Source organism: Podarcis pityusensis (assembly GCF_964106645.2).
Source record: "Podarcis pityusensis genome assembly, chromosome: 1".
Lineage (NCBI taxonomy): Eukaryota > Metazoa > Chordata > Lepidosauria > Squamata > Lacertidae > Podarcis > Podarcis pityusensis.
In genome coordinates this window covers 24630617-24655365 of record NC_138028.1, presented here as the reverse complement: position 1 = coordinate 24655365, position 24749 = coordinate 24630617, and the positions used below count along the sequence as shown (strand labels likewise).

The window sequence follows — 24749 nt, the reverse complement described above, 5'->3', positions numbered from 1 at the left end:
TGGTATGATCTTAGTTGGTCTTAAAGGTGCTACTGGAAGGATTTTTTTATTTTGACTATGGCAGACCAACACGGCTACCTATCTGTAACCCTCCCGACTAAACATCAGGAAGAACTTCCTGACCAGAAGAGCTGTTCGACTGCGTAACCATCTCCCTCCTTGCACAGAGGGTGTTTTTGTTTGAATTAGTTTTTATTCAAGGTTGGGGTTGTGTTACAAAGCAAACAGATACACAGGGAACGGTTTTAAGCAGACGTTGGGTGGGCCAGCTGCCCTGGATGCTTTATGGCTGAGATTCCTGCACTGCAAGGGGCAGCCCTGTTTAGGGAAGCTTTTAATGTTTAATAGATTATTGTATTTTAATACAGTGGTACCTCGGGTTAAATACTTAATTCGTTCCGGAGGTCCGTACTTAACCTGAAACTGTTCTTAACCTGAAGCAGCACTTTGGCTAATGGGGCCTGCTGCTGCTGCTGCCACACCGCCGGAGCACGATTTCTGTTCTCATCCTGAAGCAAAGTTCTTAACCTGAAGCACTATTTCTGGGTTAGCGGAGTCTGTAACCTGAAGCGTATGTAACCCGAGGTACCACTGTATTCTGTTGGAAGCCGTCCAGAGTGGCTGGGGAAACCCAGCCAGCTGGGCGGGGTATAACTAAATTATTATTATTATTATTATTATTATTATTATTATTATTATTATATTGTGCTGGATGACCCTTGGGGGTCCCTTCCAACGCTGCAGTTCTATAGGATTCTCAACACGCACACGCACAAGCATTTCCCGCGCGCGGACCCTCATGGACCGGGTTGAGGCGCCTACAGACACCTCCCCACCTTCCCCCGGGGGTAGCGGCCGCTCAACCTACCCCGCCTCCGCTGAGGGCGCCGATGCCGTCGAACTCCGAGGCGAGCCCCACCGCGTCGTCCAGCCGGTAAACGCCGCTGGCCGAGGCCAGGCTGCAGCCCAGCAGCGCGAAGCCCCACAGCCGCCAGGTCATCCTCGCACGCTGCGCTGAGCCGGGGACAGGGCGGGACGGGACGAGCCTCGCCGGTTGAACGAATGAATGAATGAATGGCCGGCCGGCGGGGCTGCCGCGCTTCCAGCCTGTGCGCGAAGGAGCAGCCGCGTCGCCTCAGCGCTGCTCTGCCGCCTCCCGGCTCCTGTCATAAATCCTGTCAGCCACGGCGCGAGGCCTCCACTCCCCCCGAGCACGAGCACGGTCACGTGGCGCGAGGTCACCTGACTTCGGCTGCGTCGCCGTTGTTGTAGTTCTGCGGAAAGAGAAGGGAGGTTTTTCGCGCATACCGCGGAATCCCATTCTCGGCCGCCGCGGCTGCCCTCCGTCACCTCCGATGACGTTCCCGCCGCGTCATTGCAGTCACGTGACGAGGACTGTCTCGTCGATGCTTGTGTGGCTTTTGAAGTTTTTTTGGGGGGCGGGGGTTGCTGCAAGGAGGAGGCTTGAGCGCTGTAGGCTCTTTTTTGGCTGCCTAGCAGCCCACGGAGATTTGTCTTTGCTTACCCTCGTGTAGTGTTTGCCCTTCCTCAAAGAAGCTGTCAGCTTCCACCTACCTCGCAGGGTTGTTGTGAGGACGAGATGGGGAGTTGGGGCAGTGAATTCTAAAATTGTGGAGTTGCAAGGGGCCCTACTCCCTGCAATGCCGGAATCTCAACACGTGACGCCCCTCATCCCGTTTGAAACTACATCAGTATAAATGGCAATAAAATGAATGACTGAAATGCAAATAAGAAGCTCTGGGTTCTTTTCTTTTCTGCACGCGCACACACACCTACCACCACTGCCCTCCAGTCTTCTCCCAACAATTCTGTGAGGTGGGATTGGGCAAACTAGCCTGAGAAAGGACTTGAGCTTCGTGGCCTGTGTGATTTCAGGTCAGGTCTCCCTAGCCCTAGTCCTGGTAACCTTAAAAGAAGGCTTGAGTTCAGTGGGGCTTGCTCTCTAAGGAAGTGTGCATAGGATTATAGCTGTTGGGATACTGCCAGGGAGACAAAGTCCATCATGGCCCCCAAGCCGGCTGCCGGACGATCCATCGATCTCCCGTAGTCACGCAGTATCAACAATTAGTGACATGAGTTTCTAGAAATAGCTTGCCACATTCCAGAGCTCATGCACACTCTATCAGCAGATAATGCACAGCCAAAGTCGCACTCAGGAGAGCATTATTTACAAGTTTATTCAGCGTTGATCAGAACACAGAAAAACATGACTGCCTGCTTTAGTGTCTACGACACAGAGAGAAAAACAAAAGCAATAGCAAACATAAAAATCCTGTGAACAGGACATGCGCAGACTCTGACTCACAAAGCCTGCTCCCTTTTAAGGTGGAACGGAAATATCCTAACAATAGCTTGATCCTGTGCACATTTACTTGGAAGTAAGCCTGTTTTCTCTTTTAGGGAGATGATGGGAATCCCCCCTCTCAAAAAATATTAGTGTGAACAAGTGTATACTACTGTTCTAAAGGTCTCAACCCCTCCCACTGGTCTATAAACTGGGAAAACCAAAGAATTTTAGTTTTACCTTCAGAAAGTGTCAGGAAATATAAAATATGTATACTATATAGATAAAATAAATATACTGTAATATAACTGCAAGTACGTGGCAATCATTTTTAATGATTTCTTTGCAATGTTACACACATTTTATTTACCATGCAAACTAAATCATGTGAATTTAACCCAAATATATTTTGAATTCCCAAGTCATGTTACAACCTCTTAGTACCCCACATGTTCAGAATTTGAGAATTGAAAAATTCAACACACCCACCAAGCATCTTGCACTAGAGATCCCCAAAACATGGAGCCAGCACAGAAAAGTAGAACCATATTCATTGTGAGCTTAAACATCAAGATTTGGTTAATCTGATGCAACCTGGTTTCTTTTCATTAGCTATGTGAGTACACAAACACGTACTCCATAAGCCAACCAGTTTTCTCCATGGCGTGGGAATTTGCAACAATCTTAATGTACTATATTCACATTATTTATTTGTTATGGTATAAATGTATTGACTCTGCTCTGAGTTCACCACTACAGTGTTTGTTGATTCATTCATTGATTTGTATTCAGGCAAAAATAAATTAAAACATAACAGATCAAGGCTTGACGGTTTGTTTTTGTTTTGTTTTATGCAATGCTTCTGCTAATTGATGTACATTCCAGCTGTTGAATGTTGAAGCCTAAGCTCATTATTTTAAATTACAGATGTATACAGTCAGCTAAGTGTCATTGTGATGCTAAATATATAGTATAAATACTTAGGATTGCACACAGTCATGAATCATGGAGTCATGAATCATACGTGGCTTGCAACATATATGCCAATCAAAAGTTGAGTATTTCTTGGGAAAGTGAGACTGGGAACTATTGTGTTTGAATCATCGCAGGGTGATCAATTTATCGGTATGCATTACTCTGTGAATTTTGCACAAGTCTGGGATAGCCAACATGGTGTTCTCCAGAAGATCGGAAATTTGATTCAGTTTGCATTTTAATGTGAATCTACCTAATTTGTACTTTCCAAAATGTGCAAACTGAAACCCAGCCATCCTTCAAGATTCACACTTCTCTGAATTTTGCAGTGCACTTTTCCAGCCAAGTAATATGCACAAAAATGAATAAACAAATGTAAAGAGTGCATAAAAATGCATATATTTCTGAAAATTGGCAAGGGCAGTGGAATAGCTCTTGGGAAGGGCCATAGCTCAGTGGCAGAGCATCTGCCTTTCATGTAGAAAATCCCAGGTTCAATTCCTGGCTTCTCCAGGTAGGGCTGGAAGAGATCCATTCAAGTAACCCTGGAGATCAGTTTGCAGTCAGTGTAGACAATAGTGAGCTAGATGGATCAATGGGTCTGAGTCTGTATACAGCAGCTTCCTATGTCCCTATGAAAGTAACATAGAAAAATGCATTCAATTAAGAAAAATATAAACATCAGAGAAAATATGCTTTGCGAAAACATGTGAATTAGGCCAACCCACATAGAAAATGTATAAATTAGGAGAGAGATAAAGACCCTGAATCAGGTGTGGAGAGCTAAGCTTAAGAGGAGAAAAATGAGAAATAGAAACCAAAATTTAGAGCTTTTGCCTTCTCCATGCCCTGCACTTTGTTCTGTTCTTTCGCCCCTCCTAGGCTCTGTCTCCAAGCCTGTCTTTGTAAGATTGGTAATCCTTTTTGGTCTCCATCCCAGTATCAATACTTTTGCCCAGAGTCTGTGCTCGCTTTTCAATGCTTTTCCTTATCCTCATTAGACAGATTCATTGATTAGACAGACAAAGGTATTGACTAATGTACAAATCAAGCTTCCGCTTTTACCAAGGCAAATGGGTCGATGAGTTTACCTGAAGTCATACATTGACAATGTGTCAAAACTGGGTAGATAATTGCTTCTAATCTACTACAGCAAATGGTTTATGCCTTGTATCTTGCAAATCAAGGATGAGTCAGGCAAGCCTAAGTAGCAGAATCATGGAATGAGTTGGGTGGAACTCCAAGGGTCCTCTAGTACAACCCCCTGCAATGCAGGAATCTCAACTAAAGCTTTCATATCAGATGACCATCCAACCTCTGCTTTAAAACCTCCAAGAAAGGAAAAACTGGGAGAGGTGCAGCAAATGGAACAGAAACCCTCCCCTGCAATATCCTGTGCCACTGAAAGACCTTTTTGATTCAGAGTTTCGTTTCTCATTTCCAAAGCCAGGTGTAATGGAAAATGTGGTAAATAGCAGCTTCTGCTTTCATGTTGGGAGGAATTTTGTTAAGCTTCTGTTAAGCAGAAATGAGACACCTCTGCCCAAATCCACAAACCAAGACACTGTTAAAGAGGCAGAAGATGCAATTATCTTAATCAGATTGTCAACTCAAAGGTTTTTCCTTGTGCAAAGAAACTATCTCCCTCTCTCTTTCTTCCTATGCACCCCCTAAATTTGCCCTCCAGAGCACATTTGGAGATGGTGTGGGGCAGAGGAGAGGAGGGAAATTCCCTTGCACTGGCACAAAAAATGTAGGTGAATGCCACCTATTGATTCTAATGGTATTAAACACACCCAAGTCTGTCTTGGATTGTGGTCAAGGAGGATATGTTCATTTGTCAGCCAGGTATGAAATAATCTCTTCTGAGAAACAGATTTGTTAAAAAATTGAGAGTAAACTTATTGTCAAGTGAAAATCAGTGGCAATAAAGGGGCTTCATATATGTATATAAATCTATGATAAATCTCATTGCAGAGCCTAAGCTGTGCAATGTTTCCCCCCTAAGTAAGTTAAACCTAGAATATTGTTGAGGTGTCATTTTGGACTCACAGCTGTCCATAGAGGCACAGGTCAATTCTGTATCCAGGGCAGCTGTCTACCAGCTCCATCTGGTACGCAGGCTGAGAGCATACCTGCCCGCAGACTGTCTCACCAGAGTGGTGCATGCTCTAATTATCTCCCGCTTGGACTACTGCAATGCGCTCTACGTGGGGCTACCTTTGAAGGTGACCCGGAAACTACAACTAATCCAGAATGTGGCAGCTAGACTGGTGACTGGGGGTGGCTGCCAAGACCACATAACACTGGTCTTGAAAGACCGACATTGGCTCCCAGTACGTTTCCGAGCGCAATTCTAAGTGTTGCTATTGACCTTTAAAGCCCTAAACGGCCTCAGCCTAGTATATCTGAAGGAGGGTCTCCACCCCCATCGTTCTGCCCGGACACTGACGTCCAGCACCGAGGGCTTTCTGGCGGTTCCCTCACTGCGAGAAGCAAAGCTACAGGGAACCAGGCAGAAAGCCTTCTCAGTAGTGGCGCCCGCCCTGTGGAATGCCCTCCCATCAGATGTCAAAGACATAAACAACTACCTGACATTTAGAAGACATCTGAAGGCAGCCCTGTTCAGGGAAGTTTTTAATGTGTGACATTTTAATGTATTTTTAATCTTTGTTGGAAGCCACCCAGCATGGCTGGGGAAACTCAGCCAGATGGGCGGAGTACAAATAATAAATTATTCTTATTATTATATTACACATCGCAGTCTTCAAGGAGTGACTCCAGGAGTACCTGTGCTTTCCCAGGGTTTGGTTTCCTTGGAATGATGATCAGTGGAAACTGTGGTGTCTTTACTTCCCCATTAGGCTTCCAAGGAAGCACAAACACATGTCTCTGTTTCTCCAGATTACAGCATCAGTCCAAACTCTCTCACACAGAGCTATCCCCTTGGTCTCTTATGGTTTTCCTAAGATGACGGAGGTGAGGAAATATGTGTCCTCTTCCTGGACAGGACCATCACTTAGTTGTCACTATGGCAATGTAACTCACTCTTTGAGATGTTGGTAAGAGCACCTAAGAGAGAGACTGCTCTGGCTGGTTCAGCAGATTTTCTCTTACAGATTTTAACCTCTCACAGAGAACATCACAGGCCTTGAAGAGACCCCCACAAATATCATCCAGACTGACTCTCCAACCCTATAGTAATCCTTTTAGTGTTCCCTCTTTGGTAAGGTAAAGACTTGGTGAATCTTATGGCCCCTTTCCCTGTACAAATAGGATTAGTGTGAAAAGATTTAAGCTCCAGATCATGTGGGCAGAAAAGAAACCATGGTTTCCTCCCATCACCACCAGCAACTGCAAAGTTGTTTCCTCTTTTTCCTAACCTCTCAAAGCAGACTGTAGCAATTTCCTGTCTCTGCATGAGAAATGGTTCTCATCAGAGCACATTGTCTTCTGAGGGTGAAGTGTCTAAAGTAACAAAAACAAAGCAGCAGAGCAGGGTCACAATTGAAGTAAGGTAAGTCCTAATTCTTATAAAATACTAACAGACTCTCTTATATTGGTACGAAATATGGTCTGCTGAGTGGTTTTAATTAGAAATGCAGGTTTCAGGCTAGGTATAAAGGCTGAAACTACGAGATCTGTTCGAGATCATCAAACAGCAGTGCCAGCTTGGGCCTGGGACTGTGGGTGCCATACAGCGTGCATGGCCCTGGCACTGAAATTTATGGGTGCCCGGCACTTTCATGGGGAATTTTGCGGGTATTTGGTCACCCAGCGCCCCAGGGATTTGGCATCTATGTCATCAAACAAAGGGTGACACAAGAGGTTCCCTCTTGACAGACAATGACATAAACTGTTTCAAAATACATTGACCTGTAACTTCTAAAAACTATATACAAACAAAGAAACAGATCAGTAATGTTTTTCTGGCCCAGGCTTTGGAGCATTGTATGGATAGATTGGCTGGCGGCCGGCAGTGAATGTAACACAAGGTGCACCCTTGGCTTTCTTTTCTTTTTTTTCCCCCTCCCTGTGCCCTGTGTTGATGTGGGTGGGTGAACACCTGCTCCACGGTCCTTTTTATAGTCAAGAAGTATATAAATTTTATGAAATAAAAAATAAATAAATTGTTGGATCCCTCCACTAAATTGTTTCGGAAGCCAGTGGAGGGCAGCTAGCATCTAAGGGGGTGATTAATAAAGAACAGCTTTGTAAAAGGTTGCGGCCTTGTGCTCCAATTGTCCCGTCTTTCTGGAATCTGTCCGTGGTAAATCTCCATCCTCTCTTTCAGAAAACGCTTTTGTCCTTAGTGTGTGCATGCAAGCGTGCACTCAGACACAAGTGCAACAAGAGTTCATCAGGTCTCCATCGTCCCCCTTATCTCTGAGTGCATGCAAATACCACTGTATTGGCAGAGAGAGAGTGCTTCTATAGATAGGAAATGTTGCTGAATGTTCTCTGAGTTCCAGATATTCTGCAATAGAGTGATGGCCATCAACACGGACAGCTTTCAAAGAAAATAGCTCAGTCAGTAGAGCATGAGACTCTTAATCTCATGCAATGTGCAGTAGAGGGGGATAAATTAAAACACCATGGGAAATGGGGTGGGAAGTCAAGCAAAGACAAAATTGTTATTTATTGAAGTATATATGTTAATTGTTTGAAAATTCAATTAAAAATTGTTATAAAAAGAGACCCTTAATCTCGGGTCATGGGTTCGAGCCCTATGTTGGGCAAAAAATTCCTGCATTGCAGGGGGTTGGACTAGATGACCCTTATGGTCCTTTCCAACTCTACAATTCTGAGTATATGAGTTTATGGATTTGACAAATTCATGGAGGATAAGGCTATCATTGATGGGCATATTCATCCTCCTTCAAATACCAGCTGATGGGGATCACAAGTGAGTAAAGTCTTATTGCACTCAGGCCCTGCTTTCAGGGCTCCCATAAGCATCGGATTTGCCACTGGGAGAAAAGGATGTTGAACTCGATGGGCCATTGGCCTGAACAAGGAGGCTCTCCTTGTGTACTTTGGCAAACGTACCCCTATTCTAAGCTCAGTTTTATGACTGAAGTCTTAAACACACTTAGTGGGATTTTCTTCTAAATACACCTGTTTAGAATTCGGTGGCATAGCACAGGGGTGGTTGCCCCAGGTGCAAAATTGTTAGGGGCACAAAAATTTCAACACCTGGTGCCACCTCAATACAGCTGTGGGTTTCCGTTGCTGGGCTCCATTGAAAATGGCTTCTCCATGTGAACCAGGAAGTGACCTTTCCAGACAACAGAATGACTCTTCTTTTCTTATTTCTGTGGCTGTGATCTCCTGGGTGATGCGGACGCCGTTAGGCAGTTGAATGTGCACGAGTACTTGATCTGCTTCCCTCCCACCCCTCCACGCGGTCCTGGGCACTGACAACCCACGTTACACCACTGTTACAGAGTTGCTCTCTGTAATGGCCAGTTAACTAATACCCCCTGCTTCAGAAGCCTGCAGTAATATTTGTGTGTGTGTGTCCTGGAAAACAACTTGACAAGTGCAATTATTATGAACCAGTTTAAACCTCCAGGGTTGTATCCTGTGCTAGTCCTGCTCAGAACAGACCCGCTGAAGTTAATGGACCTGAATAACTAAAGTTCGTGCCTTTCCATGGGTCTACTCTGAGTAGGACTAGCAATTTCAAAGCTGCTTCCAAACAAAAGTATTTCTGCACTCGGAGAAATGCGAAGTTATCAGCAGGAACCCAGACAAATGCTTCTTGCTGGCTGCTCCCAGACTTTGGAACTCCCTTCCTGAAAAAGTTAGACCGGCTCCCTCCTTTCTGTACTTCTGTCCTTTTCTATTTCAAAAGGCCTTTGTGAACTGACTGTTTTAAAGGAAAAGGCTGGTGCTGTGGGGGTTTTTATTGTTATTGTCTTTGTTTTTAATGGATTTTTGTATATTATTTTAATTCTATTAGTGTTTAATTACATTTTAATGATAGTCTTTTCTATGTTTTTAGCTTGTTCTGTTTCATCTGTGTAAGCCGCCTTGAGTCTCAGGCTGGGGAAAAGGCAGGATATAAATAAATATAATAGTCATAATTCTCTTCCTACAGTTATTTTTCCCCAAACACAAATCCATACAGATTAGCTTGGAAAGTGACCTTCCTTCCCCACCCACCCTCCTGCTACTACATTTATTTTAGCAAGTGTGCAGTGTGGATTCTTGAAGGTCAAAGCACTTATTGGCTAGGGTCTACAACGCTGATCAAATGACATATATCCACTCCCATTAATGTCTCACATTACTAGTGTATAGTGTGCACCATTGCTCCAGCCCTGCATCTCTCTCACACAGGCTTCTTTGGCTTAGCATGTCGTGCAAACCTTAGATTATGGTTTAGCACTCTCCAGTCTAGAGATGGTCAAATCTGTCAACTTAAGTGTCTCTCAGTTCCTCATTCCACCACCCCCTCTTAAATTTAGTTCTCTGCATTTCTATCCTCATGAAAATTCAGCAGCATTTTAGTAAGAATTTCTCCTAATACAAATTTTTGCTTGCAATTTTGCCTAATAAACACATTTCTGCAAAGCGTTTTCCTGTTCTATAATTCATTTCTGTATGCTGTTTTCAGGCATATATGCATGTTTATGCACACCTTACTGAAATGCATTTCATTTAGTAAACATTACTTGGCTAGAAAACTACATTGTAAAATACAGAGAAGTGTGAATTTTGAAGGATGGCTGTGTTTTGCCCATGTCCCTATTTCGGAAGCGTGAATTAGCTTGGTTCACCAGCAAGTGCAAATTTCTCCCCCAGCCCAGTTCCAAACAATCAGTGGCTCGTGGTTTGCCCAGATCTAAGGTATGAGCTTATCTGGGCAAACCACATATGAACTTGGGTTTGGACAATATGCTGGGCCAAACTATGGCTTTACCTCAGTGCAACACAGCTGCAGAATGACTAGAGAGGAGTAGAGTGCCCTCACTCACTCATTCATACTAAGCCATGTTGTTTCATATTCCGGACTTCTTTTTAGTGTATTTTTGGTGAACTCTTGAATGAATGTCATCTGAACCAAATGTTGTGTTATATAGGAAGACAGAAACTTGCCTTATACTGAACTATAGTGTCCATATCAAGGGAAATAATAGTCCCACTCTATTCTGCCTTGGTCAGACCACACCTGGAATATTGTGTCCAAGTCTGGGCACCACAATTTAGGAAGGATGTTGACAAGCTAGAATGTGTGCCGAGGAGGGCAACCAAGATGGTCAAGGGTCTGGAAATCAAGCTTTATGGTTGAAGGAGCTGGGTATGTTTAGCCTGGAAAAGAGGAGATATGATGTTCATCTTCAAATATCTGAAGAGCCGCCACATGGTAGAGAAAACAAGCTTGTTTTCTCCTGCTCTGAAGGGTAGGACTTAAACCAACGGCTTCAAGTTACAAGAAAGGAGATTCCAAATAAACATCAGGGAAAACTTTCTGACAGCAAGAGCTGTTCGACATGGAAACAATCTCCCTCAGGAGGTTACAGACTCTCCTTCCTTGGAGGTTTTTAGCAGAGGTTAGATGGCCATCTGTCATGGATGCTTCACTTGAGATTCCTGCATTGCAGGGGTTGGACTTGGGGTCCCTTCCAACTCTACAATTCTATGATTCCACAGTAAAGACCAATGCAAAGAATTTATCTACCTTCACTGTGACCTCTCTGTCCTCCCTCAAGTATTTTAATCCCCCCACATTTTTTTCTTTGTCTAGACCAGGGGTGCCCAAACTTTTTTCAAAGAGGGCCAGATTTGATGAAGTGAACATGCGTGAGGGCCGACCAAAGTTGTTGACCTTTTTTAAGGATTGAAGTTGTTGAGCTTTTTTCTTTTTTCACAATTTTACCCCAAAGTTGTTGAGCTTTGGGATAGAAGCTGCAACCTTGGTGTTATCAGCACTACCCCTCTAACCAACTCAGCTATCCAGGTCCTCACTGGACCCTAAAAGAAACAATAATGCACAGAATTAAAACAGCACCATGTCTGTTTATAGCAACAAAATGCACAGATGAGAAAAACTGGCTATAGACACATTACATGAGAGGCACACATTGGCTTATGCACACAAAATAATTCTGTATGTTTCCAACTGCAAATTTCTCAGGAGGGGAGAAGGGAGAAATAAGTAGACATTTCCCCCATTTTCAGAAATACATACTGATAGAAACTCCATATTCAATTAAACATTTAGTGATATGAGGACATGAGTAGGTGTGAAACTCTAAAATATCCTGCGTAAGATGATTCCACCTCTAGTTTGAAGATGGACATAGGATGATGGAGGCTATAAGGAACAGAATTTGTACCTTTCATGATCTGTGTCTCACTACCTGATTGGAATAACTGTGGCCACTGATTTATTTCTGGACAAATTAGCTGGTGATAGGGCCATTTTGGGTGGGTGGGTGGGAGAGAAAATAAACTTTGATGCTTGAGATGAAGTCACTTTAATAACTTGATCGCACAGCTTGATTGTTTGAACGTGTTTTGTGATATTTTAGGGACAATAGTTGCACAACCACGATTTTAACTGTTGCTAATTTGCTGCGTTTTGTTAACAGAGGCTCAGCTTTTCTTTGTCTCCATTCCTCCCAGGGCATTCGGCTTTTCACACACGTTTGTCAGCCATTTTACTCCTCCACAAATACAAGACCCTCCTTGCTTTGTTAATGTCTCATTCACTCACACTCTGCCTACATCACTTTGCTGCCATTCAGCCTCTCCCCTGAGCTCCCTTCAATTCCCCCCACCAACACTCCCAATTATCTCTCTCTGCAACCCACATAGCATCCCCCACACCATCTTCTCCCAGTTTTTCGCTCCGGTTTCTCCATACCCCCCGCCCCCAGAATCCAACCTCAGGTGCAATTCTCTACCAGCCCCTCATAACTTCTCTTCGTACCATAGATTTTGCCCCCCAATCCCGGTTTTTAAAAGAGCGAGTGAGCAGTCCTCGATTCTACTCCCACAGGCACCCTTCCTCCCCAACCATCCCTTTTTTCCTGCGCTCCCCCCAGTCCACTTCCCAAAGGTTGCCACCTTTTCCTTGGCGCCTGCTCTGCACCCTTTTAACAGCATGAAATCCAGCAGGGTGCCATTCTCCCTATTCCTTCGATTGCTGGATTTCTGCTTACACCTCTTGCCGAGGGGGAGGGAAAGAAGGAGTGGCAACCCTGAACTTGCCTTGGATCCTTCACCCCCCCAACCCCTCACTAGACACACAGCTCTCTTCTCCAGATCACCTGCTTTAAAGTCTCTGTTCCTCTCCATGCCAACCTGCTCTGCCTCATATTTTGGTGTCAACCCACCTGCAAAAACCCCTCACGTCCAAGCTTGTAAAAAGGCAAGCAAGACCCATCACCACCATCACCTGTGCGCTGCTCTTTAGGGAGAGCAAGTCTCTCACTTCCTGGCTCCTCCAGATGTCCCCCCCCCTTAAAGTGATTGAAGGCGCTTTCTTTCTTTCTCTTTCTTTCTTTCTTTCTTTCTTTCTTTCTTTCTTCCTTTCCTTCTTTCTTCTCTCTCTCTCTCTCTCTCTCTCTCTCTCTTTCCCTCCCCTCTCTCTCGGGCACCGCGCCCTCCTCCCGACCCTGCCGCACTTCCTCAGCGAGAACCACAGAATTGTAGTCAGACGGGACCCCCCAAAGGTCCTTTAGTCCAACCGCCCTGCGATGCAGCAATCTCCACTGAAGCATCCACGGTAGAAGTCCCCTCTCGGCCTCTCCCACGTCCCGCCACGCGTCCATCCACCGGCCACTCCACGGCTCTTCCCGCAGGGCCAGAAATGCTCCGAGGGCGCAGCCATCCCTCTCCTACCCTTTTCCCACCCGCCCCGTAGTAAGCAAACCGGGGCTGGGTCATGCACTGCCCCCGGGGTCGGTCCTCCTGCAACCCCTTTCCCACCCACCCGCGTTTCAATTCCCTCCAAGCCGCAGCAGGACTCCGGAGCTGCTGGACAAGGAGCTCGGCGCAAGCGGATGGAAGTCCCAGGAAGCAGCTCCGTCGCCTCCGCTCCCCTCTCTCCTACTGCTGGAGCGGAGCTGCGGCCCCGGAGCCCCAGGCGCTCCCAGCCCCGCCCCCGGCGCTCATTGGTCCGAGGAGGCCCCCGTGGGCGGAGACTGGCGAGCCGGTATTAAAAATCACATGGGCAGCGCTCAAAAGAGAGGCAGTAGCGAGAAAAAAAAGCGAGAATAAAAGGTGAAGGCTGGTGGCTGGCGGCGGCTACATGGGCCACATGACGAGGTCTGGCGGGCCGGATTCGGCCCGCGGGCCTTGTGTTTGACACCCGTGGTCTAGACCTTGTTCCGTCTCATTGGGTGGATTCTTGCTAATGGTGCATTTAAATAAATGTTTGCTTTTCTGCTTTTCGGAATTTGCTTCACACATTCTTCCTTTGCTTACCTTATCAGAGTTCACTACAGTTTGTGGTCTTTTTATTTTTCTTCTTTCAGCAAGTGATCCTGCAATTTAACTACATTGGCTACCTTTTTATATTTCTTTGTAGCTATTCTAATCTGTGCTGTGTTATTTTCTCCCTCAGAGACTGTTCTGGACATGAGCCATTCCTTCTAGATGGTCCTTCATTGCTCAGTTTTCCTTCCTTTCAGAATTTTAAAAGAGGGAAAGAGACCCTAAAGCCACCCAAAATGACAGATGTACAGCAGTACCTTTAATCATCTCCATCCTTTTACTACTATTTTTTGCTTTGAGCGGCATTGACAATTGCCTCGATCAGAGTAACTAAACAAACCATCTAATTGCATCTTTTCTTTCTCTCCTTTGCAGCAAAGAAACAAAAACAAAATGCAGTGAATTGCATTTTGGTGAAGGTTGACAATCTGGACCATAAGAACCTATTATCTGCTCTTCTGTGACCCAAAATTGGATTGGGACAACTAGTGATTTTTGGCATCATATCCCTTCCATCGGGAGTGAACTGGTCTTAATGGAAAGAATGGCCTGTAATAAATCATTATGCAATGCAACAACCTGTCTTATAACTTATGAACTAGATCAACATTTGTTTCCTGTTCTCTACAGCATTTTGATTATTATCAGTATTCCTGCCAACTCTGCATCCCTTTATATATCCTACAGCCAAATAAAGCAAAAAAATGAGTTGGGCATCTATCTTTTAAGTTTAGCTTTAGCTGACCTGCTGTACACTTTGACCCTGCCTCTATGGATTTATTATGCTCAGAATGAGGATAACTGGGACCTTTCCCAGCAACTTTGCACTTTTTCTGTTTTCCTTAAGTACTTGAATTATTACACCAGCTCAGCATTTCTCACCTGCATTTCCATTGATAGATACTTAGCTGTAGTCTACCCACTGAGGTTCCATTATTTGCGTACAAGAAGATTTGCCTTGCTTGCCTCTATCTTTGTCTGGGCCTTCGAAATCATGTCAAACTATCAGGTTTTAAAGAACGAAGACATATTTAATGAAACTTTTGTATCCACAAACCATACATTTTGTTATGATACATACCCTCTAGTAAACTGGCAGGCCCAACTGAACTTTTACCGTGTGGTTGTGGGGTATGCAATCCCACTGGCCATCATGGTCTTCTGCTACCAGAAAATATACCGAGCCGTGAAGAACAATCAAGCAACCCGAAACAGGGACAAGAGGAAAATCAACCACTTATTGCTGAGCATCGTCGTCACTTTCTTTTTGTGCTTCACTCCATATCATGTCGTTCTGTTCATTCGCAGTATCGTTGAGCCATGTGAGTGTGACTGTGGCTGTGGCTGTGACGCTGCCGAGAGGATGTTTATACCTTACAGGATTACAACTGCACTGACGAGTCTGAACTGTATAGCTGACCCAATTCTCTACTGCTTCGTGAGTGAAACTGGAAGAATGGATATTTGGAACATGCTCAAGTGCGGCTCTTCTGAGAGCCAAAGAGATGCACAACTTTCACAAAAGGTTGCCATTTCCAGTAGTTCACCGGAGAAAGCCATGATGGTTCTGAAATCAGAAACTGTGCTATAGAGCAGAGATACAGGAATGGGGGAGGGGGCGCTGTGGCCCTCTGTAAGTTGTTGGACTTCAAGTCTCATCGGCCTCTGGCTGTGGGAGTGAAAAGGACCAGCTTTTTTGTGCCTGAAGAAAAGAACAAGGTGGTGTCCTCATCCCAAACCAGAAGCTGACTGGACTCCCAGCTGAATCTTACTTCATCACTGGCATTGGGTCACTGTCTTCCACCACACCTAAGGACAGGGGTATGCACAACTCTGTTCTCCAATATCTTGGTCCCACTCCCCATCCCCCCAGTGTCTAAGGCAGCTGCTTTACGCTTCCCTGGCAAAAGATACTTGGAGTGGGAGTTTGAAATGAATGAAGCTGTAAAGTTTGGCTTCTCTCCCCACCCCCTTCATCGTCAAATTCAGTTTGCCATATTTCCACATTGGCATGATTGTTTTTTTTAAAAAGTCTGGGTGAAAGTTTAATTTATTATAAAATAAAATGTATTCTGTGCACAGGAAGGCTGTTCTAGATCATTCTATTGCTTTCTGTTTTAAGTTAGAAACTGCTCTTCGTTGTACAGTGGACGGTCGGGTTGCGAACGTGATCCATGTGGGATGCACGTTCGCAACCCACAGCAGCGCGTCTGCGCAAAGTGCGATTTAGTGCAACTACCGAAACCCAGAAGTAACCCATTCCGGTACTTCCTGTTTCTGTGGGTCTGTAACCCGAAAAAAATGCAACCTGAAGCATCTGTAACCTGAGGTATGACTGTACGGTCAAAACATCACGGGCCCAGAAAACAGAACCATAAGTGGAAAAGGAAACCTAAAGGGAGGATAAATTAGGGAAAATAGAAGCTTAAACTGAACTCTGCTGCTCATAGGCCAAGATGTTGAGAGGGGGCTAGAAATAATGGTATCATTCACTTGATGCAGTAAACCATAGTTAATGATTTACCATGTACACACCACTCTCAACCACTGATTTCAACACACCAGTGCTCTTCCCTATTAGTGCACAAGAGAAAGAAACCACCGTTGATGGCTTGGCATGGCCAAATTCCTGGCTGCCAGGTCAATGGGAAAGATGTCATAAAGACAATGCCAGACACATTGAGGCACAAGCAGCTTCAAATCCACATTATGTGGATAAGCCCTTTGTCTCCCAAACAAACTGCCTTGTGCTACTTCTGAAACAGCATGGGGGAACTGCAGGTGTACAGCTCATAATTTCCTGCGCACTTTATCTAGATGCACCCTGGTGTTATTTTCCTTGATTTTACGTCAGGGCTTTTATCAAGTCATCTTAGCTCATATGTTGCTAGCTAGAAGAACATGCAACGCAGGAAATGGAAAAATAGTAACCTGATACTATCAAGGGCGTAGCGACTAACTTTGGTGCAGCCTGCAGCTACCTAGGAAATTCATGAAGCATCCTGTTCTTTGTTATGTATGCAAAATATTGTGAAATCTACATCAATCAGATCTAATAATAGAAGTCTGCTTTGGAGGTTCAAGTTGCTCCGGCTAGGCCACTTACTTAAGAAATGATATACATGTAACAGAATTGCTAAGAGTGACAGAGTCTGTCATGTGGATTAACAAGATAATGCATGTGAAATTTTGAGTAAGTTTAAGGCTGCAATACTCTACCACTTACCGGGGTGTGACTCACATTGAACAGCCTCCTTGTTAATAAAAATAAAACCTCCTGATGCTTTCTTATCCCTACTGCACCTTTCTCTACGCACAGGTTCTATCATATTCTCTGGGTTGGAGGCTTCTGCTCAAACCTCACCTCCCAAAAGGCCTTAATGTTGCAATCTTATCTCTGCAGTTTATGCCTCTCTTTCGGTTCTGGGTCTCTCATTCACAGCTGCTGCCTCACGGAGTCAGTGGCAGTCTGAGTAAAAAAAAATAACCCCACTAGCGCCTCTTCTGGCACACTCATCTCTGTAGCTTCTCCATCTCCCTCACATGAATTTTCTTCTGAGTAGACAGAATCATAAACGAACATCAAGGGTTATCAAGTCTAACTTCCTGCCAATGTTGGGAATGCACTGTTACAGCACCCCTGATAGGTAGGCATCTGGCTTCGGGTTCAAAACATCTAACAAAAGAGATCCCACCACTTTCTGAGTCAATTTGTTCTACAGCTCACACTCTTGAGAAGTTCTTCCTGATTTTTAGACTAAATTCCATTTCTTGTAATTTGATCTTGTTAATTTGGGTCCTGGAGCAATGGAAAACAAATTTTTTCCATCATCCATGTGACGATCCCTCAGGTGTTTGATTTATTAGTGCAACTCAGACTTGGCACAATAATTGGAAGTTGCCCTTGTTTGTGAACACCCTCTTGCTTAACAAAAAGAGTGGATGGTTAGAGCTGTTGTTTTTCAGTAGATGGCAGTGCAGTTCTGCGTAGTAAAGTGAGATATAGAATATACTACTCAGGAAAATACATCATCATTAAGCAATTCCTACCTTAAAGTCCCAAGTCTTCATTTAGGGAAGAGTTTGGGAATATGTTGCCTTAACCCAGCTAATACACAAACAATATGCATGCACAGCTGTGAGCTCAGACAACTTCTCGGTTCCTCTATTATTGTTATTCATATTATTATGGTTTATTATATTTGTTAGTTGTTTTTCTCAAAGAGTGACTCAAAGTGACTTACATTAAAAGCAATTAAGAACAACTGAGTGAAAACCCCGAAACACAGCTATACAGATAAAAGGCAGGACTTCTAGATCCCACCCAACTAAAAGAAGTCACATTACAACACGCTTCAAATTAATGACCCAAAGCCTGGAAACTGGAAAAGTGCTATTTCAAGAAGTTAATTGCTCTAACAGGTGCTCATACACCACCCCTCAAAATCAACTGTTAGAAGGTATCAGTGAAAGCTGTAAGCCAGAGATGGAAAACCAGTGGACCTCCTGATGTTATTGGACTCAGACCTGCATCAGCCCTAGGCAACATGGTCAGCAATCAGGGATGATGGGATTTATAGCCTACCAACATCTGAAGGGCCACAGATGCCTCATCTTGCTGGAACCCTTTATGATCTGATCTACTCCTGAAGACACAGAACACGTAAAATGTGTGGGATTCACCTGCGAGGGGTGGGGACTCCTGGACTGCCCCATCAATGTCTGAGGAGCATTCACCCTTAATATTTCAGCAGACCAAGCTACTTTTAAGACCGCAGGCCTTAAAAGACCCCTGCTTTCCAGTAAATTGACGCTCTTAACAGGTTGGATTAGCTTTTCCACGGAAGATTTATTCCTGTCTATTAACTTGTGCTGGCACCAGCACTTTATTGCCAATTTCATGTTGCAACTACCACAGTAGGGAGTTTATACTTCCCCAGAGGTAGCTCAGTGCAAAAAGAGACAGTTGCTGCTGGAAGATAAAGCTGTCATTCGCAGCATCCCTCAGGAATAAGCAACATGGAAGATGATGCTGAGGTCTCCAAGATTCGGATAACTCTTCCTATCTTCCCACACAGAGATAATTATCACAGAATGGTTATCCTGTGTGCATTTATTTGGGAGTCATTCCCATGTAACTCAGTGAGGCCTTCCAAGCAACTCTGCTTAGAATGAGGCGTTAGGGCTTTCCTGATCAAAGGAAGCATTTTTATTTCTATTCTAACTTCTTGTGGGAAGGTGGGAACCTTGGGTGTACACACCCCATATGTTTAAAGCACTGGAGTTTACCCCTCACAGAGCTACAAATCCCAGCACACCGTGCACAGCCCATGAAATAAAACGTGGAGAATGAGAAATGAGTGAAAGTGGGAAGTAATTACAGTGTGTAGGCAAAAATAAAGGAAAAGGAAAAAAGTCATTAGCATAGCTCTGTTAAGATGCACTTTCTCTGCTGGGAATGATCAGTATAATAAAAACACAGTAAATGGATTGGGCATTGCAGGCTGATCATTCGCATGTTTACTCAAAAATGAATTCCACTGAGGTCAATGGAAGCAAATGTTCATAGGATGGATGATTTGGTTTGGTTTTAGAAAATTACAACTTGTCTTTCGTTCAAGATTTGCACAGAGGGGAATAAAATAAAAGAGAAATAAAAGACAGCTATCAGTAACATACAAGTAACAAAACAGACAACAGGGACAAAATCAAAACCACAAGAGTGAATAGTCCTGGTCATAAAAACAGCAAATAACCATTTTAAAAAATCCTTAAAGAAAATAGGGCATTTGTAAACAGCAATATATATATATATATGTGTGTGTAGGGACGCAGGTGGCGCTGTGGATTAAACCAAAGGGCCTAGGACTTGCCGATCAGAAGGTCGGCGGTTCAAATCCCTGCGATGGGGTGAGCTCCCATTTTTTGGTCCCTGCTCCTGCCAACCTAGCATTTTGAAAGCACATCAAAGTGCAAGTAGATAAATAGGGACTGCTCCGGCGGGAAAGTAAACGGCGTTTCCGTGCGCTGCTCTGGTTCGCCAGAAGCGGCTTAGTCATGCTGGCCACATGACCCGGAAGCTGTACGCCGGCTCCCAGAGCCAGTGTGGTGTAGTGATTAAGAGCAGTAGATTTGTAATCTGCTGAACCGGGTTCGAGTCTCCGCTCCTCCACATGCAGCTGCTGGGTGACCTTGGGCTAGTCACACTTCTTTGAAGTCTCTCAGCCCCACTCACCTCACAGAGTGTTTGTTGTGGGGGAGGAAGGGAAAGGAGAATGTTAGCCACTTTGAGACTCCTTCGGGTTTGAGACTCCTTCGGGTAGTGAAACCCAAACTCTTCTTCTTCTTCCTTGGCCAATAAAGAGAGATGAGCGCCGCAACCCCAGAGTCGGTCACGACTGGACCTAATTGTCAGGGGTCCCTTTACATATATATATATATATATATATATATATATATATATATATAGTCACACATGTCAAGTCTTTACAACTGCCCTGTAAGGTAGGATGATATTTCCTGTATTTCAGATTTGAGGCTTAGATTGAGAGAGAATAGTGGCTTGCCTAAATACACCTTAGATTGTGGCTAAGCTGGTATTTGAACTCAGACCTCACAGCCCAATGCAGGACGTGGATCCTTAGTAGTAAGCCCACTGAGTTCAATGGGGCTTACTTACAGGTAAGTGTGCACAGGGTTACAGTCTCATTTACTATGTTTTGCTAGAGGCCATATCAAAATGCATTTAAAGAGCAAAGCCCCAAGCATGCCTACTCAAAAGTAAATCCTATAGTTTTCAATAGGGTTTACTTACAGGAAAGCGGGCATAGGGCTGCATCCTTATGAATCGCCCCACTGCATTATACTCATATGCCTGATATGTTTTCAATGTCTAGGATTACAAATTCTCTACTGTGTTTCTACACAGAGAAAAGCTGCACTGCTTGAACTGATAATCATATATTTCAATTTTTAGCTTAAAAAACAGTCTTATCTAAACCTCATATCAAAGTTTTTTTTGAAGGTCCCACGTTCAAGGAGCTCTCGCTTGTTAGAAGCATGGAGGCTAATTGCAAACACATAAAATTAATACCTTTCACAGCGCCATGGCAGTTTCCCCATAGTAAACAAAAGGATGCTTTAATTTATTCAGTATAACATTAATTGGACTCGCATTGCTAGACTGAGTGGTCACAAGATTTTATTTTCTTCCTCAAAGGCATGGCAGTGAATATTAAGCAGATGCCTACGTGGACTCTTTCACTTGTTGATGTTGTAAATTGTCCTTCTTGTCAAGCCTCATAATTGCACCATCATTTGAGGAATCACACCCTGAAAGGCCTTTTAAATGAATTAATATATGAAGGTGGTTCCAGTCCCTTGGAAACACTTACAAAACAGGGAGATCAGATAATGGCTCATCAACAGCACAGTCCAAACGCTTGGCTGCTCAGAAGGCAGCCCTGCTGAGTTCAGTGGAGCTTACTCTCAAGCAAGTGCAAATATGGTTTCAGCCGAAGACTTCAAAGTCACACGCGGGGAATTATAAGAAGAGGAGAGCCTTGCATTAGAAGTCTTGAAGGGATGAAGGGGGATTTATCTGTTGATCTAAATCAGGGTAGCCAGCGTGGTGATGGGAGCTTTAGTTCAGGAGGCATCATATTGAGAATATTACCTGGATGTCAAACTAAGGCAGAAATTACTCAAATCCATGCTAAACTTGATGTCATAGTTGGTTCAGGCTGGTTGGAGGACCCTGGAGCAGCATAGAATTATAGGTTGTGCGGTTGGTTTCAGTCGCAGCCTGAGGAGATCGACAGGACAGCTGTGGCAGTGAAGCTGACTACATGCCCTCTCTATTCCTGCTCATCATGGGTGGTAAAATCTAGTAGGAGGGGGCTGACTGGATGGGTCCCGTGCATCATTAATGCCTCAGTACAGGAGGAAGTTATGCCCACCTCCATTAAAGAGGTGGGGTGTAGGTGGCACTGTGGTCTAAACCACTGAGCCTCTTGGGCTTGCCAATCAGAAGGTTGGCAGTTCGAATCCCCACAATGGTGGTGAGCTCCCATTGCTCTGTCCCAGTTCCTGCCAACCTAGCAGTTCGAAAGCATGCCAGTCCAAGTAGATAAATATGTACTGCTGTGGCGGGAAGGCAAACTGTGTTTCTGTGCACTCTGGTTTCCATCATGGTGTTCTGTTGCGCCAGAAGCAGTTTAGTCAAGCTGACCATATGACCCAGAAAGCTGAAAGCAAGATGAGCGCCACAACCCCATAGTTGCCTTCGACTGGACTTAACCGTCCAGCGGTCCTTTACCTTCACCTTTTACCTGGTGTGACCAATCTTGAACAGGTTCTCCCTGCATCCAGAGATTTTATAAAGCCACCATCCAGTCTCTAATATTCCCTTTCTGAGCTAAGTGAGAAAGTGGTAGCAACAGGACGCAGGCCAGCTGTCTGTGGGCAATCAAATCTATCCCATTTCCCCCCTCGTATTCCAGGTAAAATATCAGTATTACTTCCAAAGTGTATCTGAAACATCACAGAAGTTCTGGTTTGACTCCAGCAGGGCATACAAATTCATTGATATGATCAACTCATTTGTATATCGATTTTTAATTATAAATCTTGGGAAACAAGTCACTAATAAAAAGACTACCAAAAAACTTAATTTGCTAGTCACTACAAACCCATTTTGAGATGCCATTATAACGGCATCATGCTGCCTTTTGTGTGTTAAGGCTGAACATCAGTCTTTCTGCTAATGCTCCCTAGCAGGCTGTGCTGCCACCTAACACTGCGTGTGGTGCTATGTGAAAAATGAAATACCGTACATCTCTTCTTCTTTGGTTTGCAGTAGTAGTTTTGTTAGCGCAGCCTTCACCGACCTTGTGTCCTCCAAATATTTTGCACTACAACTCCCATCAGCCCCAGCCAGCATGACAAAGGTTTGGTTAGTGGCATCAACTCTTCAATGTTGTTCCTTCTGCTCAGAATAAGGCAGCTCCCCATGTTCCTAAAGGGATATTGTAAGTCCCATGGTGCCTTCAGGCCCAGATTGGGGTTAGTAGACTCTGATGGGAGAGGAGGAGGGAAACGAGGGCAAATGGGAGTGGGAAGCTGGAACACCGGAGCAGAATCTAGTGAATGGACAACCTCCCCCGAACCTTGCAGGCTTTGATGGTGAGGCAGGAGTCCCAGGGAGATAGCATTGTTGGAGTCTGGGGAGGGAGATGATCTGCAGCCTCAGGTAGCTGAACAGGATTTGGGGTGAAGAGGACTTGTTTTCAGCACTTGCTCCACAGACAAGTCAATGGCTTTGATGAACGGAAGAGATGTGCTCCCCCTCGATGAAGCACATGCTTTCAGGTGAGATATCCCTGCAGGACTACACCTTTCCAACTGTTCATATTCTGTGTGGAAACACCTATGGTGTACACTTGTGAAGGCTTCCATTCAGTCAGGAACCCCAGTTGTGGAGGGTGGATGCCTGTGTGGAAATCCTCACTCACACATTGAACGTGTGAATGTGTTCAGTTCTTAGTCAGAACAGCGCACCAACATTGGTGGTATGCTGCCCTGTTTGGTTCCTCCACTCCCTGCTCACACATTTGGTTAGCATGCGACTCCCACCCCAAACAGTCCAGCTATTAAAAAGGTGACACCTAAGTCCCTTTGCACCTGATTACCTTACATGCAAGGGATCTTAGACAATCCTATATAGCAAATTACACTATGGTGCTGTGAGAACAGGGCTGACCCTAACATTAGGCAGAAAGAAGCCACCACTTCAGGAAGAATGAAAAAGGCAGCAACCTTTTTTAAAAAAATGTATCGTGCTTTTACTCACAGAGAGAGAGAGGCTTGTGGGATTATTTTTTACCCCTTAGGTATCAAAGTAACATGGCCGCCTGTGGTTACTGTATGCCAACTTAGGCAGAAGGAATGCATTTTCTGTTCCACTTTCTGGCAGCAAAATGTCTTGGGCCACCCTGACCATACTTGGTGAAATTATATTCTCCAGGCAAATTATACCCTCCTGTTTTAAAAACAAAACAGACTTTTCTGGATGTGAATCAAAATAACCTGCTAAACTTTTGCCGGCTGAATTCTTGGAGCCAAATTCTGACGCTTCTATCCTAAATGCACAAAGGTAAATATGAAGCCAATTGAAGTGGTTTTATGACCACATTTCAAATTCTAAGGTAATTAATCTTCCAAGAAACTCTGAACCATGTGTTGTTTTCATCCTTACACATTTTACTTAGAAAAATGACACATCCGTACTGGAAAGTCAGATGTAACACAAATGTGTGCATAAAAGAGCTAACTTGCTTAGCATAAAACCCAAGAACCCTTTTTAATGACTGAAAAATGCAACATGCTTTTTTTTTTTTAAGAAAGAAAGAAAGAAAGAAAGAAAGAAAGGAAGGAAGGAAGGAAGGAAGGAAGGAAGGAAGAACAATGTATTATTTTACCTCCAGTGTCTCTATTTTGTGAATGAATTCATAAGTGTGAGTGCTGTCTCCAGGGAAACTCTCAACATGAATGGTAATACCCTGAAAATGAATGAAGATCAATTACCTTCCATTCCTTGCACATGTGCAGCACATGTAAATAAGGGCAATTGGGTCTAATGGAAATGTAGCAAGGAAGAGATTTTTCTGCACAAGCACATCCGTCATACTAATGGATACATTTCTGCCATGCCTCAGTAGGATGAACTTCAAGGAGAAACATGTTGGAAGAGGGAGATCAACTCTTAAATTCTTGCTCAGACATTGATGAGGAGGACCAACAGCTAGCACACTTGGGCCCCATCTGTGCAGTAGCACGTTTAAAGCAGTAGCACAACGCTTTAAACAGCCATGGCTCCCCCCAAATAATCCTCAAAACTGCAGTTTTTAAAAGTGTTTTGCAAGTTGTTAAGAGACCCCTAGTCCCCACACAGATGAACAATTCCAACAGTGGTTTAAGACTCAATCCCACTTCCCAGGAACTCTGGGAATTGTAGTTCTGT

The 24749-nt window shown here is 44.3% G+C and overlaps 2 protein-coding genes across 6 annotated transcripts in view; one reads left to right on the top strand and one right to left on the bottom strand.

The window, feature by feature from the left end:
* Positions 1-1348, bottom strand: part of GALC (galactosylceramidase) — a 38318-nt gene extending 36970 nt beyond the window's left edge. For 2 of the 3 annotated variants that reach the window (XM_080974209.1, XM_080974208.1), the window contains exon 1: positions 869-1345. In XM_080974209.1, coding sequence (XP_080830335.1) covers positions 869-1000 — 132 coding nt within the window. In that variant the 5' untranslated portion in view covers positions 1001-1345. Of the gene's footprint in view, positions 1-868 lie in introns of all 3 variants that reach the window. The other variant, XM_080974210.1, reaches the window with a different exon arrangement.
* A 5329-nt stretch (positions 1349-6677) lies between these two features.
* GPR65 (G protein-coupled receptor 65) lies at positions 6678-17010 on the top strand. Of its 3 annotated transcripts, XR_013977915.1 has the most exons (3): positions 6680-6797; positions 14105-15580; positions 16204-17010. XR_013977915.1 is itself a non-coding variant. In XM_080974343.1 (2 exons), the coding sequence occupies exon 2, from the start codon at positions 14265-14267 to the stop codon at positions 15318-15320; it is 1056 nt and encodes a 351-aa protein (XP_080830469.1). In that variant the 5' UTR covers positions 6678-6792; positions 14105-14264; the 3' UTR covers positions 15321-15810. The 3 variants fall into 3 exon arrangements, 2 of the variants coding, with proteins under 2 accessions (XP_080830469.1, XP_080830468.1); XM_080974343.1 differs by lacking the exon at positions 16204-17010 and having other exon boundaries at positions 6678-6792; positions 14105-15810; XM_080974342.1 differs by lacking the exon at positions 16204-17010 and having other exon boundaries at positions 6683-6801; positions 14110-15810.
* The last annotated feature ends 7739 nt before the right edge of the window (positions 17011-24749 follow it).